This window comes from Pristiophorus japonicus, chromosome 8 (assembly GCF_044704955.1).
Source record: "Pristiophorus japonicus isolate sPriJap1 chromosome 8, sPriJap1.hap1, whole genome shotgun sequence".
NCBI classification, from domain to species: Eukaryota; Metazoa; Chordata; class Chondrichthyes; family Pristiophoridae; genus Pristiophorus; species Pristiophorus japonicus.
Genome location: NC_091984.1, coordinates 41,470,726 through 41,486,470, shown reverse-complemented (window position 1 = coordinate 41,486,470; position 15,745 = coordinate 41,470,726). Strand labels below are relative to the sequence as shown.

The window sequence follows — 15,745 nt, the reverse complement described above, 5'->3', positions numbered from 1 at the left end:
TTCCCAACGTAATAGATTCATTTATCTACCTTACAATAAGGGTGCATCCCTACCTTGTGAATAGAGCTACAAGCACAAGCACATAAATTATACAAATTGAGACATAAACCATTCTGATCTGCATTGAAATGGGAGCTAGAATTTAATAGTTCTGACACAGGACACCTCTGTTTAATTATAAGTATTATTAATAGTAAAAATACTGAAATTTATACCATTGGTTTCTGGCTGGTACATTTTGGCACTGCTGCGTCGAGAGAATTTACTGTCATTGTGCATTTACATTAATTAAAATAGCTGGGGAAAGCCACACAGTTTGGAACAGATAATCTCTAGAAATGGTGCATAATCCACCACCCAGAGGATCCCAACTCCGAGAATTTGACTTAAGCAATTCCTGCATGGCCACCTGAGTGAATATTGTGATTATTTAAACAACAGCCTGCAATGTCCACTCCTAGTTAGATCATGTTAACAGATAAAACAGATTACAATGGGGATCATGGAGAAATTTCAGAGATTTGTCTTCTTCAGTTCTAACTCTACTTATTCACTTCCATCAGATGATTAAAGTATTTTGGTTGAGTCTATAAGACAAATTATATATATTTGGAGGGTAAAGCTCAATGGATTGTATGGTCATCTCATTCAATACTTATATTTTTATGATCACTCACTTTTTCTGATGGATATATTCCAGGAATAATTGGTGTGTATCCTTAATTTGTAATGTCAAACTCATGGTCAGTCCTGCCATCTAATAGATCACAAAGGGACCATCATTGTCTGTAATACTAATGCTCCCCATTTGAAGCAGTTCTCAAATCTCATGCAATCATTCCACCTATTTAGTTAATACTTCAAAGGTAGGAAGTAGCACAATTGATTGTACAGGTGCAGCTTCGAGAATCCGGAGTTCTGGAATCTGGAATGTTCTGGAGCGATCGGTGGCAGGGTCGTCCTGAATCCGTAAAATGTTCCGGAATCCGGACCCGGCGACCTGGGAGCCCCGCCGCTGCCCAATCTCGAGCTTCGCCTCACCGCCGACCTTGGGCCTCACCGCTACTGCCCTTACTTTGGGGCCTCCTTGACGGGGCCTGCCTGAACCCTCCTCTGTGGGGCCCCACCCGAACACCTCGGCGGGGCCTGCCTGAACACCTCCTGCATGGGGCCCCGCCCGACACCACCCTCAGTGGGGATGGCCTGACAACATCTTCCTCGGCGTGGCCCTGCCCGACCACCTCCTCGGCGGGGGCTCGCTAGACAACATTCTCGGCGGGGCCGGCCCTACAACATCTTCCTCGGCGGGGCCCCGGCCAAACACCTCCTCGGTGGGGGACCGCCAGACAACATCCTCGGTGGGGCCGGCCCGACAACATCTTCCTCGGTGTGGGCCAGCCCGATGACAACCTAGTTGGTGGAGCTGGCCTGCCCGAATACCTCCTCGGCGGGGCCTGCCCGACATCTTCCGAGGTGCGGCCGGATGGCCCGACAACCTCCTTGGCAGGGTCGGACGGCCCGAACAGCTCTTCGGCGGGAATCATCCACACCCCACCCCCCCCAAACGTTCCAAAATCCGGAAATACCCAAACCTGGGCTCGGGTGTTTCTGGATTCGTGACATCAGAAAACAAATCGAAAGTCCGGAAAAGCCAGGAATCCGAAACGGCCTTGGTCCCGAAGGTTACGGATTTTAGACGCTGCACCTGTATACACGTTCGTAATGGAGGTCCTAATCAATTGAACAGAATCCGAATTGTTGTGATTTTGAACGGGTGGGATGTAATACTTTTAAAATCTCAAACCTGAAACCAACCTGCCTTGAACCCGGCCATTTCTGGTATTAACGGAGGTGGACATGGGGGCCGGGCAACCAAATCGCTCCCAGAAGGTGAGTTGCTCATTTAAATATTTTAATGAGGCTGCATGCCTCAGATTTTTATCTCCATTTTAGGTTTCACCCCAGTTGGTCGGGTTTCCTCGGCCTTGGGAAATCCGGCAGCTAAAGGGATGCGAGAACTGCTGCGTGGAAAAGGTACGTGCCTTTCCAGCACTGCTTGTGCGGCAGGAGGAGCAAAAGTGCTTCTTCCCAGCCCCCCCCAAGCAAATCTGCTTCCACCTCTCGTGATTGGCCATTCACCGCCCCTCCCCCGTGATCTACCATTGACCCAGCCTTACCGATCTCCCACACCCCACCCCACATGGTCTTTCCAAGTCCTTCCTCCTCTGCGCTCCCCGGCTGTGGCCTCCGATATCCAGAAACCCCCAATCTCCACCCCATCTGACTCTTCCGATCTCCAACCCTTCCAATCACCCCCCCTTCTGATCTCCACTCTATCCGACCCTTCCAATCATCTCCCCCACCCTTCTGATCCCCCCTACCCAATCCTTCCAATCTCCCCCTTACCCGACCCTTCCAATTTCCCACCCCGACTCTTCTGATCTACCCCCCACCCCGACCCTTCCGAACACCCCTGCCCCCTTCCGAACACCTTACCATTCCGATCTCCCGCCACAACTCCGACCATTTGGAACTCTCCCCGTCCCTCTCCCCCCGACCCTTCCGATCTCCCCCACCACCCTTCCGATCTTGCCCCCCCACCTTTCCGTTCTCCACCCCCACCTTCCATTCTCCCCCTCCGATCTCTCCCCCCCACCCCACCCTTCCGTTCACCCCCTCCGACACCCCCACCCTCGCCTCTGATATCCCCCTCTCCAATCCTTCAAATCTCCCCCGACCCTTCCGATCTCTCTTTCCCCCCCGTCCCCCAATCTCCTGGCTGGCTGAGGCCGGGAAATGAAGACAAAAAATGTTAAGCTGGTCTCGTCATTAAAGTTCTTCCGGGTTTCCCGAACGCAAAACTGCTCCCGCCTCCCCCTAAATATCGAAGCCTTTATATCTGATCTTATAGGAGGTCATTTTTTCATGCTGGACCAAACTGTCAGTGTTAAACACAATGATAAAAATTAAAGTATTCAACAACATTAAAACTTCACAAGTAATGGTTGACCTAATGCTCTCAATCTGTACAACTATGTACCCTGCAGAAAAGAGAAATCATTTGTTACAACCCCCAATGATTTTCAATGGTAGACAGAACTGACATTTCACCAAGAAACAGTATGGAAAATTTGGGAATTTTGTGAAAAAAAATGTGCCTGCTCCTTTTATGTTCTTCCATTGGCCTCTTGTTGAGTACAGTGTTTCAAAAAATATTAATATTCCTGAACTGTCATTCCACAGTTAAGTTTGACATTAATCTATAGTTTCCATAGAAGTGTACATTACAGGCTTGTCACTTTCAGTAAGATACAGATTTAACCTTTCACTGAAGTTTTACAGATGGTCATATTACTGCACTAAAGTGCTAATGACAGATGAGGAGAGAACATTAACTCCACAAGGACTGGCTCCCATTTTCAACAAGGTACTATTTTGTTTTACATTGAATGAAACAGGGTTGTTCAGTATTTTATCAAGTTTCACAGCTTTTGGGCTCACCATCTCACAGAAAACATTCCAAATTTTACAATTATTAAACACCTACACCGTTGGTACAGTGACTGGCTTGTAATGGAAGTTTCACTAGCTGACATTCCATAAAGTGACTTGCACTGGTCACCATGGAATTTTTAAACATTGACTCTAGGGATGTGGGCATCGCAGGCAAGACTGGTATTTATTGCCCATCCTAGTTGCAGAGGTGGTGATAGGTTTTCTTCTTGATCTGTTGCAGTCAATATGGTGAAGGACAATGGGTTTCAACACCGCCTCCAGTGCGCCAGCGCAGCTTTCGGCTGCCTGAGGAAGAGAGACCCTCAAATCTGGCACCAAGCTTATGGTCTACAGGGCTGAAGTGATACCCGCCCTCCTGTATGGCTCAGAGACATGGACCATATACATTAGACACCTCAAATCGCTGGAGAAATACCACCAACGATGCCTCCGTAAGATCCTGCAAATATCCCCTGGGAGGATGCACCAAAGTCAGTGTTCTCGATCAGGCCAACATCTCCGGCATCGAAGCACTGACCACACTCGACCAGCTCTCTTGGGTGGGCCACATTGTCCGCATGCCGGACACAAAACTCCCAAAGCAAGCACACTACTTGGAACTCCTACACGGCAAGCGAGCCCCAGGTGGGCAGAGGAATGCTGTTAGGTAGGGAGTTCCATATGATTTTGACCCAGCCACCACGAAAGAATGGCAATATATGTCCAAGTCAAGATTGTGTATAACTTGGAGAGGAACTTGGAGGTGACTGTTTTCCAATGCACTTAATGCCCCTGTCCTTCTGGTGAAGGGTGTAGGTTTGGAAGGTGCTGCCAAAGAAGCTTTGGCAACGTGCTGCTGTGCATCCTTGGTATGCTGGAGGTGGAGGATGTTTAGACTAGTGGATGAGATGCTGATCAAGCAGGCTGCTTTGTCTTGGATGGTGTTGAGCTTCTTGAATGTTGTTGCAACTTCAACCATGCAAGCAAGTAGTGAGTATGCCATCACACTCTTGACTTGTGCCTTGTAGGCAGTGGAGAGGGTTTGGGGAGTCAAGAGGTGACCTCCTTGTCACAGAATACCTCTGACCTCCTCTAGCAGCCATGGCATTTATGTCGCTGGTCCTGTTGAGTTTCTGCTCAATGGTGACTCCCAGGATATTGATGGTGGCTGACTTGGCAATTGTAATGAGTTGTCTAGGTCTTGTTGCATGTGGCTATTTCTAGCTTTTGATGATGGGGTCAATGCTCAATCACAAAAACTGAACAAGAAGTGTATAGGCCAGAGAATTCTCAACAGCGCTTTCCGAGGTGTAAGTATGCCGGTGGTCCCAGGGGAAGAGCAAAAAATCCCTCAACCTATTGTATTCATTGATGTAAAAGACGGGAATGCATCATATGATGTAATTCGTCCAATTGCATGTCGTCATATCTGGGTGTGCTTATTATGCGGTGGAATTTTCGTAAGTAAAAAAAGAGGCAGGAATGCAGCACAATAGACTCCTGTCATATTTTGCAACCCTGCCTGCCAAGATTACATTGGTTTCTCAATGCAACAGCAGAGGAATTTCAAGGCCATACAGTCCAACCCACTTTCTATATTTAAAGATCACTAAAAACACAACAACATGGCATAGCAATGGTGTTAGACCTCACTGGTGAACTTAAAAAAACACAGTAATGAGGACCACAAACAAAAATGAGTATGACTGCAATAAAACTGGTACGTGTTGCTCTATAAATACAACTGTTGGCTGTTACCAATGTGAGGTAGACAGTTCTCACAATTATTGCAACAAAAGTGTAAGTGAGTACCATTGAGAAATTTCAGCATATTTATTTACATAAATAGGACATGTAATGGGTACTGTTGTGTTTCACCATATAAAGTAGAATCTTTAAATCCATATTTTTCTTCTCACATCAGATAACCCATGAGTGGCAGCACGTGTTGATCTATTAACTAAACTATAATACACTTTAAGCCCATTGTAGAGAAGCAAATATTTACTACGTCCTAATGCACTGCTAACATAATCAGGATTGGCATAAGTTCTGAAGCAATTTCAAAATTCTCCTAATGCTACTGTAAAACAAATGCAGTCATTAATAGGACAGTTAAGTCTGCTACAGACAGTTAGTACTGGGTTAGTCAGACCAATTTGCTGAACTGTTGCCCACTGTCATCACTCACAGATTATTATTGCCTGCTATGTTTTTTGACTGAAGATGAATGCATGTTGATGCCACTCACTGATGAGGCCAGTGTTCACCACTGGCCTCTGTTGTCACTTCCAATGAAGACTATCGCTCGCTGTGACGCTCACTGAAGACTATTTCCCGACTATGATCATTCAAGAAAGCAGCTTTTTTACATTGTCACCAGGAAATAATTTTTTAAAACTCTTTTCTTATGTACATGTTATTCAATTAATCATATTTAACATTCCTCCCCCAAGGAAGAATTGAATTTGAAGATTTATTACACTGGACATTCAATAGGCCAGTATCACTAAACACATAGATGTAATCGATTGTGTCTTTCTTGTTCCAGACAATATGCAACTACCATCCGCGAATGAGAATTCTTACCACTTTTTCTTTGTAAACAATGTATTTCAACCATTTGAAATCTTGAGGTTTGAATCCAGCAAACACAAATAGTGAGTCCTTCTCATACCGCGCTGGTTTCTGTATGGCACCTTCTGGATATGTGATTCGGAGGGTTGTCTTTGCACCAACATCTTTTTCAAAACCTTTTACAGGGGCTTCATTCAGTCTGTAGGAGAAATTAATAGGAATTCAGCAATAATGAAAAAGTTCCCTTTAACTATTTGCTCAATCTGTGCACCCAAAGCTTTACTGGGGCAGGATCAGTGTGAGTGGAATGTTCACTCTGCCCTTCCCACCTACTAAAGTTACTGCTCCCTTCAACAATTATGACAGTCAATGGATATGATTATGCTCCCATTTTTCATCCTCCGCGCCCTTTATTTCCTCTGTCCCCATCTCAAAATGCTACTTCAATCTCTTTATCTGGGTAATAATTGAGGTATCTGGAAATGCAAACTTCACTTTGTTTAAATAAATGTGCATTGTAATTTTTGACTGATGCATACTTCAATTATGCAACTGTACTGGCTCCGTGTTTCCCAACACACTGAATTAAAATCTTTGTCCTCATCCTTAAAGTCATCCATGACCTCACCCTATTCTTGTCTCTGCATCTTCTTCCAGCATTACCCCTGCCATGACTTTTGGTTTTCTGACTCATGACTTCTGTGCATCCACCCTCATTTTGCCTTCTCATTAGTGCAGAGTCTTCAGCTCCCTCAACTATACTCCTGGAACTTTGTAAGCCCCTCCATCGCTCAACTTTTCTCTGCCTTAAAAAACCTTACCTCGACAAGCTTGCTGTCATATTTCCTTACTCTCCCTCTATGGTTTAGATGAGCATATTAAAACTTTCAAGTAATAAAATCAGAGGCAGAGAAATTATGAGAAAAAAGATAGCCAGATTTAAAAGGATTGCTTTATGGGGGGAAAAAGGCAAGTATATGTCAAATGCAGCAAGGAACCAGAAAGGTTAGTGCATGCCAAATAGACCATAGTCAACAAACTGATCAGGAAGAATTTTGGGGTTATTGTAGCAAAATTGTGGCAATCACAAGCCTGGGCACAAGCAAAGTACAAAAGGCAAATAAGGTACTGGGTTGCATTAGCAGTGGAATAGAAAAGAAATCAAATGTACTTATTTTATTACTGCACAGGACATTGCAGGGCATCCAGAATAATGCATGCTCTCAGAAATCTAAACTATCAGTAAAAGATCAGTACTGGGACATGCTCTCATTTAAAAAAAGGTGATTCAATAGAAGTTTACAAAATTACAGAGTACTGATAAAGTTGATTTGGGGCAAATTGTTTAACACGGAGGAAGGGTTCATAAACTGGCTAAAATAATTTTAAAACTAGGTCATTTTGAAAAAGGAAAACCTTTTTTTTTTACATAAAAATAATAAGTTACCAGGGAAGGTCACTGAAGTGAAGAGTAACATTTATTCGAGAGACACTTCCATATGCTTTTGGAGGAAGAGATGGAGAGAAATGCTAAATAGGTATGAAGGTAAGCTTAAGATTAATCAAAACAGGGACAAGCTCATTGAACCACATGGCTTAATTAACATTCCAATATGGCAACTAATCTGGATTCTACATCTACTGGCTTAAATGTGATCAAAATGTTGCATTTAACATTAAAAGAAATATTATATAGTAAGAAAATTCCATTGAGGCAATATAGGTAAAACTCAAAATGCTACAGCACATACAATGACATTGAAGACATAGGGCTGGATTTTGGGCTTTTTGGATTTTGGAGCGTTAATTGTGGCGGGACGTTAAAGTTGGCGCCTGAAAATAGTTTGCGCCTTCGACTACAAGTTTCGGCGAAAATGTAAGTTGGAGGAGTGTTGCCGTTAAGTCAGGCGTTGCACAATGGACTTTGTGCGCCAAGCCGAAACTTGCGTCGTTAAAGGAGGCAGCCATTTTGTGCATGCACAGATATTTCTTTTCCTTTTTCTTCCCCGGGCACAAACGCCAATGCAGGGCATGGCAGCCGGGGCGCAAATGAGCCAAAAATCCAGCCCCTAGATCCTTAATCTCTCAGTTGAAAAATGTGCATGTGTCAGAAACTTGGAAAAAAAAGAAAATGTGGGTGTATATTATTTAATACACATACATCCGTATACACACACATCTGCTCAACATTTGCAAACACAGAATAAATAGATCACAAAGATAAACATTAATTACAGAATTTCAGCAAAATCTTCATCTCTGCGTCACTTAGGACTGATCAGTCTCTTAAAAACATGAACTTAATAAAGTAACCACTACTTGTATGACAGGCTACAATTAAAACTCCAGTCATCCTCTAAAGATATGTAACAATGTCTATGGAGTTTTAAAACCACTCATACTGTCAGCAAATGGTACATGGTATGGAAAATGATGCAAAAACCGTGGAACATAAAAAGGGCAAATAAAAGTTGGGAAAAATGCAATATTCTAGTAATATAAATACAACATGCCAGAATATAAAGTACGCAAGAATAGAATTAAATCAAAGAATTGTCCCCAAGTCAATAAAGTATACTTTCATAGCTACTACAGTGAATTGCCTCTTGACTGAAATCACCATTTTTGGCATGTTTCTGAAGCTAATAGGGAAACATGCCATTTAGCCACTTAGCCTTGGCTCAACAAACCTCACTTCTTATGTGGCTTCAATCAGGAGTTTATTCCTTAAATGGCCCCAATTGTTGGTTTATATCTGTATCTGACAGTCAAAGAATCATAACATTTTTTGGAATTTACAAAGCAAAAGGAGGCCATATGGCCAATCATTTCTGTGCCAGTGCTCATTTTCAACTAGAATATTTTGGTGGATGCCACCGTCAGCCTGGACACAGTCTACAGACTTTTGGCACTAGCTAGCTGAAAAGAAGCAAAGGTCTTGTCTTTTGTGAATAAGAGAGTAGTTCCAATGCAGTTTAAACTTGTGACATGCAAGATATATGTCCAAACAACTATCTCATGTGTCAGCACTTCATATGAGAGAAATCCAGGTTTTGGAATCAGACAAAATGGATCTGGACACCCCAATTTGGAAGTTGCAATTAAGCACCAAGGTGCTTTTTTCAGGACCAAAGTTTTGTTTCCCTTGATATTGACAACCAATTTTATTCCCTGACTATTTCATTGTTACTTCTGCACAATTCGGAAATAATGGCAGGAGAAACATATCAATGTTTGTAGTGAGGTTAGATTAAACCTTAGAAGCTGAACAAAGAAAACAATTATGGGTTCACATAACTTATTCGGTTTATAAACCATTTTACATAGGGACATAGAAAGAGGTATTTAAAACCAGTTCGAATTCTCATAATACGAAAGGAACACAAGCAAACAAAATCCTTCGGCAATAAATGTATTCAGTATATGTAAAGAGTTGAGTTGGTACAAGCAGCATCCCTCAATGAGTGATGTAGTTACTACATCTCTGGGGCATATCACTCAGAATGACTTTATTCACGACTAGATGCATCTTTCTGAGTGAGTAGTTTATTCAGTTTGAGGAATATCTCTCCAAAGGATGTGTTTACAAGCAGTCATCAGAGTGAGTAGTTTATTCAGTACAAGGAGCATCTCTCTGAATGAAGACTTTATTCAGTATAAGGTGTATTTCTCAGACTGAGTTTACTTTGTACAAAGTAGCTCTCTAAGTAAGTTGTTCATTTGGTACAAGGGACAAGTCTCAGAGTTTGCAGTTTATTCACTATACAAGATGTTTTACAAATGTAAAAGATAAGAAAGCACTATACAGAAAACATATTGGCAGTTGTAATGACGGTGAAATGGTCAGTGGTCGCCGTCATTACAACTGTGAATCTGACAGCAACTCCTGGAATACGCACATGCCCTGTTAAAACGCATAAATCCAAAAGTTGTCATCAGTCATTCCTTCATCCTCCACAGGGTAGTGCCAACAATCAATTGAAATCACTGAACTGACGAAAACTTCCCCTTTTACGCTGGAATATCGCTCTTAAACTCCCCACGCCCCCCACCCCTCACCCCACCGCCAAAGTTAAGCCTCGTTAAATGAGGTGTAACTGGGTTTTTAATGACATACAGAGTCCTAATTACTGCTGAACAACTGTTCTGGCCCTGAAAAACCAAACCTATATTTGTGGAATGTAAATTTTTTCCATTATGATAAAAATTCCATGGTTTAAAAAAATATATATTTTTAAAAGTTTGATATTTCAGTTTCTACCTTAATCCCACATATATGTCCTAATCTTTATTTTGCTCTCTGAAAAATGATGAAAAAGTGAAGGAAAATCAGCACATTTTACTTCCTGGTTTGCTGTCCGTGAGAATAATTCAATGTGATTGGCTGCTCAGCCAGCTTGATGACATCATTGTTGTTGGACACTGGAGATTCCCTAGACAGCGTCAGATTCAAATTAACGTTGGGCTAGGTGAAATTGACGCCATAGAGATCGTTCGATCTTAATGGGCAGCTTTCTTCAAAGTCAGCTGACTGCAAAATCTGGGCCATTTTTTATTGCAAATGAAGGCTTTAGTGGGAAACTACTGTACAGATCATTAAAAGAGTGATAGACAAGGTTATGCGGATCTGAAAGTGGAAAGATGAGATGTCATTGTGTTATCACAATATACAATTGCAGTCTCTTTACTGCAACTTAGAACTAGTCAGTTAATTAGTATGTTGTGAAATACCAGTCTTCACCCGCATCTCAACTATTAATTCGGTATTAAGCAATCTCTAACCACTATTACTTTTTACAAGATTGTGCATGCTCCAGAGCCTTTCAGGAACAAAAGCCTGTAGGCCAAACACACCCGCAAGATGTTTCTGTGATTACTTTTGTGCTAGCTACAGTTATTGGTGGAAACTAAAGGCATTGTTAGGATTTGGAAGTGGTGTTGAATAATCTTTGGGGGCAGGGGTTGCATCCAGTTAACATGTGTGACCTTTACCAACCCCTGGCAACTGTTCCAATGACTCCGTTGAGATGCAATTCCTAGACATTATTCAATATATCCAAACATTATAAGCATGGCATAAGTAAGACTAATTCAAAATTTGCGCACCCCATGCCAAAGTACTGGTTCTGTCAGGACCAATGGCACCAGTTTGTAGCCATCCGCACAATTTTTCACCTAAGGTACAGCAGCCTCAGTAAGTATGCTGAAAATAATAAAATATGATGAGGATACTGTGCAGCAATTTTTAATATTAACAGGAAGAATGAAAGCATCCTTCCAAGAAAGTTGGCTTACTGTTTAGCAATGGTGTTGAAATAAATGCATTTCAAAACCTCCTGTCTCAATATTTGGGTTCCTATTGCAAAGTAGCTAAAAGCTCATTGGGGGAAATTGCCCCCCTTTTTAAGGCCCGTTACCGCCACTAAAGGGGCAGTAAGGCCTTTCCGCCCAATGGCAGGGCCAACCGATTCACAATTGCCCCTAAGCCAGAAGCGGCGGGAACAGGTTTCCGCCGCTCCCGTGTTTCCACACCGCCTGGCGCGCCAACCCCTTACCGCCCCGTGGGGGAATTTGCCTCAAAAAAGTGTGGCCGCCGCCGGCCAGTGTCCACGACTGCTTCGCGCAGCGGGAAACTGCCAGTGGCTGGGAGGTGCGACCGCCCTTAAAAGGGGAGGTGCACTGCCGCGGCCGCCATTTTATTTTAATTGTTCAGCCGAACCCCTCCCTGGTGGCCCAGTGGGCGCCAAGGACGCCTCGCAGCGTCCCTCCCCTTTAAGTGAAGGGGAGGGAAGGGGATGGGAGGGAAGTGCGATGCGTTAGCATGGCGCGGCATGTCCGCATCGCGTTGACGTCATCATCACCCCCTTCATCGCATATCTGCCCCTACACCGCTTCAAACAGCCCTCCAAAGAGCTGAGAGGTGATGTCAGAGTTAAAGAGTCCAATTTTCGGGCTTATTTCCGGTTATTTCAAAGTGCCTTTCTCAATTTCCCGCTGAGGGCAATTTTGTCCCCCATTTCTTCTGTTGAAAAAGAACTGTGCTTCAGGGCAACATCTATAGATAAAATTTAAGCACTACGATGTGACTTTGGTTCACCTTAAGGCTAGTAGGGGTGAGTATGGCACCCTGTCTGGTTTGAACTAGTATGGTTACACTTCTTTCCCTCCACAGGCAGTGTCTATCTGGAGTGAGAAGTGGGGAGAACTGACGAAAAGTAAAAAATATGAAAATGTGAACAAAGTCAATTTTGAATTTTGTATGAAACTGTAAACATGTCCATATATACAGGTGAAACATTCCCTTTGCAATTCTAAGGATTTGATCCATGGTAGTTTTTCTGATTTGAGTCACGCAGACCAGAGAATCCTCCAGCTTTTGGTTTCTTTTCATTGTAAACTAAGCACGAATGTATTACTCACATATGTGAACAATGAAGGCAGCGATTAAAAGAGACTTTCAAATATCGTTCATGCAGCAGCGTGTCTGAGGTGTAATATAGAGTAATCAGGGCACCACAAAGCTACGTGCACATTGTACAGACATGCATGTAGGGTTTTAAAATAGAAACTATCCTATTTACACATTTAACTATTTATCTGATGTCGTGAGTAGTTAGAGCAAAGCCTAATTACAATTGATTCTCTGTCTCCTACTCCATACCTACAAAAACAATGGATGTAGCCCTCTGAAATTCAAGTGGTTTGGGTATCATCAAAACCAGAGAGCATGGTATAGCCTTGAATACATTTCAAATATTGTATATTACTAGTCGATCTCTTGTGGCGTTACACGTGGGGAGTCATATCTGCAGTTACCGATCTGCTCAATCACACTCTCACTTCCACCTTTGATGCACTCGACCCCATTAAAACAGTCTCTCACCCTGGTCCTTTCCCCTGGTACAGCCCTCATTTTCTGCTCCCTTAAGTCCAAGTGATGCAGACTTGAACGTATATGATGGACAATTAGTTTAGCCATTCAATGACAGATCTGGCAGGACCACATAATACACAATTGGGTCCTGCTCTCCTCTGCCAAAACTGCTCACTCTTCCAGGATCATCCTGGAATGAAAAGATAACCCTCGGCTTCTTTTCTCTACTATAAACCATTTTCTGAAACCCCTCTCCCAGCCTCCTCCAAGCTCACCTCAAACAACAAGTTCGAGGAGCTCACGGACATCTTTGTCACTAAAGTTGAGACCATCCGTTCAGCTGACTTTGATGCTTCCCTACCTTCCCCTAGTCCACTGGGCCAAACTTCCTCCAAGGTTCCCTACTGCCCTGGCCCTGAACTCGCATCTTTCTCCAGTTTCTATCCTATCTCCCCATATGCCCTCTCCAAGCTCAGCTTGTCCATGGGACCCACCTCCTGCTCCCTCGATCCTATTCCCATTAAACTGCTAACCACCTAACTTCCCTTCCTGGCCCCCATGTTAGCTGACATTGTTAACGGTTCTCTCTTCTCAGGCACTGACCCCTCCTCTTCAAATCTGCAGTCATCACCCCTCTTCTCAAAAGAACAACCTTAAACCCTCTGTCCTTGTAAACTGCTGCCACATCTCCAATTTCCCTTTCTTCTCCAAAGTCCTTGAACATGCTAAAGCAAAATACTGCGGATGCTGGAATCTGGAATAAAAACAGAAAATGCTGGAAATCTCAGCGGGTCAGGCAGCATCTGTGGAGAGAAAGCAGAGTAAATGTTTCGGGTCAATGCTCCTTCGACAGACTGGAGCGTGTTCGGAAAGAACGGATTCTTAACAAGCACTGAAAGGGGGAGGGGAAGAAAGAACAAAAGGGAAAGTCTGTGATAGGTTGGAAGACAGGAGAGATTGGAGACACAAAAAGGGATGATGGCCCAAATTCAAATAGTAATGCCAGGAGTTAGAAAAACATTAGTCAAGACAGGGTGTGAATGGCGGGGTAATGACCAGCTGCCATTAGAGACAAGGAGAAAAAAAAGAGACAGGCTCTGGGGGGGGGGGGGGGGGGGGGGGCGGGGGCGGCGGCAGTGAAAGGGAGCCAAAGATTGGCAGCATCTACGCTCTGAAGTTGTTTAATTCAATGTTTAATCCATAAGGCTTTAAAGTGCCTAAACGAAAGATGAGGTGCTGTTCCTCAAGCTTGCGTTGCAACAGTGTAGGAGACCAAGGACGGAGCGATCAGAGTGGGACTGGAGCGGAGAATTAAAGTGACAGGCGACCGGAAGCTCAGAGTCACACTTGTGGACTGAAAGAAGATGCTCCGCAAAGCTGTCACCCAATCTATGTTTGGGCTCCCCAATGTAGAGGAGACCACATTGTGAGCAGCTAATACAGTATACTAAATTGAAAGTACAAGTAAATCGCTGTTTCATCTGGAAGGAATATTTGAGACCCTGGATAGTGAGAAGGGAGGAGGTAAAAGGTGTTGCATCTCTTGCGCTTGCACAGAATGGTGCCGTGGGTAGGGGAGGGGGTGCTGGGGATGATGGCAGAATGGACCAGGGTGTCGCAGAGGGAGCAGTCACATCGGAACGCTGAGAGGAGAGGGGAAGATGTGATTTGTGGTGGGATCACGCTGGAGGTGGCAGAAATGGTGGAGGATGATCCGTTGAACGTGGAGGCTGATGGAGTGAAAGGTGAGGACAAGGGGAACCCCGTCATGGTTTTGAGAGGGAGGGGAAGGGGTGAGAGCAAAGGTGCGGGAAATAGAACAGACATGGTCGAGGGCCATGTTAACCACGGTGGAGGGGAAGCCCCCGTTGAGGAAAAAGGAAGACATGTCAGAGGCACTAGTGTGAAAGGTGGCGTCGTCAGAGCAGAGCAGATGCGATGGAGACAGAGAAACTGGAAGAATGGAATGGAGTCCTTACAGGATGCGGGGTGGGAGGAAGTGTAGTCCAGTTAGCTGTCGCCTCCCAAATCTGTGCCCATCTTTCCCAGAACTCTTGATTGAATTACTCCAATCAGGTTTCTGCCCCTGCTACATAACCAAAATGTCTCTTATCAAAGTCACAAATGACATCCTATGTGACTATAACCATGGTAAACTATCCCTCCTCATCCTTCTCGACCTGTCTGCAGCCTTTGACACGGCTGACTACACCATCCCCTCCAACACCTCTCCTCCATCATCCAGCTGTGTGGGGCTGCACTCGCCTGGTTCCATTCTTATGTATTCAGTCGTAGCCAGAGAACCAACTGCAATGACTTCTCTTCCCGCTCCCACAACGTTACCTTAAAGTTCCCCAAAGATCTATCCTTGGCCCCCTCCTATTTCTCATCTACATGCTCCCTCTCGGCGACATCCTCCAAAAACATATCAGGTTCCACATGTATGCTGTCGACATCCAGTACTGGATGAGCAGAAATTTTCTCCAATTAAATATTGGGAAGACTGAAACCATTGTCTTCAGTTCCTGCCTGAGGCTAAACCAGACCATTCACAACCTTGGCATCGTATCTAACATTGAAATAAGTTTCCGACCCGATATCGGTGCCAGCTCTAAGACCAGCTACTTCTGCCTTTGTAATGTCCCTCAACTCCATCCCTACCCCAGCTCATCTGTTGCTGAAACCCTCGCCATGCCTTTGTTACCTCTAGGCCTGACTATTCCAATGCACTCCTGGCCGGACTCCCTTCTTCCAACTCCCTCTACAAACCTAAGCTCTTCCAAAACTCTGCTGCCTGTA

At 44.1% G+C, this 15,745-nt stretch overlaps 1 protein-coding gene across 13 annotated transcripts in view; it reads right to left on the bottom strand.

Moving 5' to 3' along the window:
* st3gal3a (ST3 beta-galactoside alpha-2,3-sialyltransferase 3a) overlaps positions 1-15,745 on the bottom strand; it is a 739,645-nt gene that overhangs the window by 229,232 nt on the left and 494,668 nt on the right. For all 13 annotated transcript variants that reach the window (XM_070886703.1, XM_070886710.1, XM_070886704.1 and 10 more), the window contains one exon: positions 6,085-6,271. In XM_070886703.1, the coding sequence (XP_070742804.1) occupies positions 6,085-6,271 (187 nt within the window). The remainder of the gene's footprint in view (positions 1-6,084; positions 6,272-15,745) is intronic.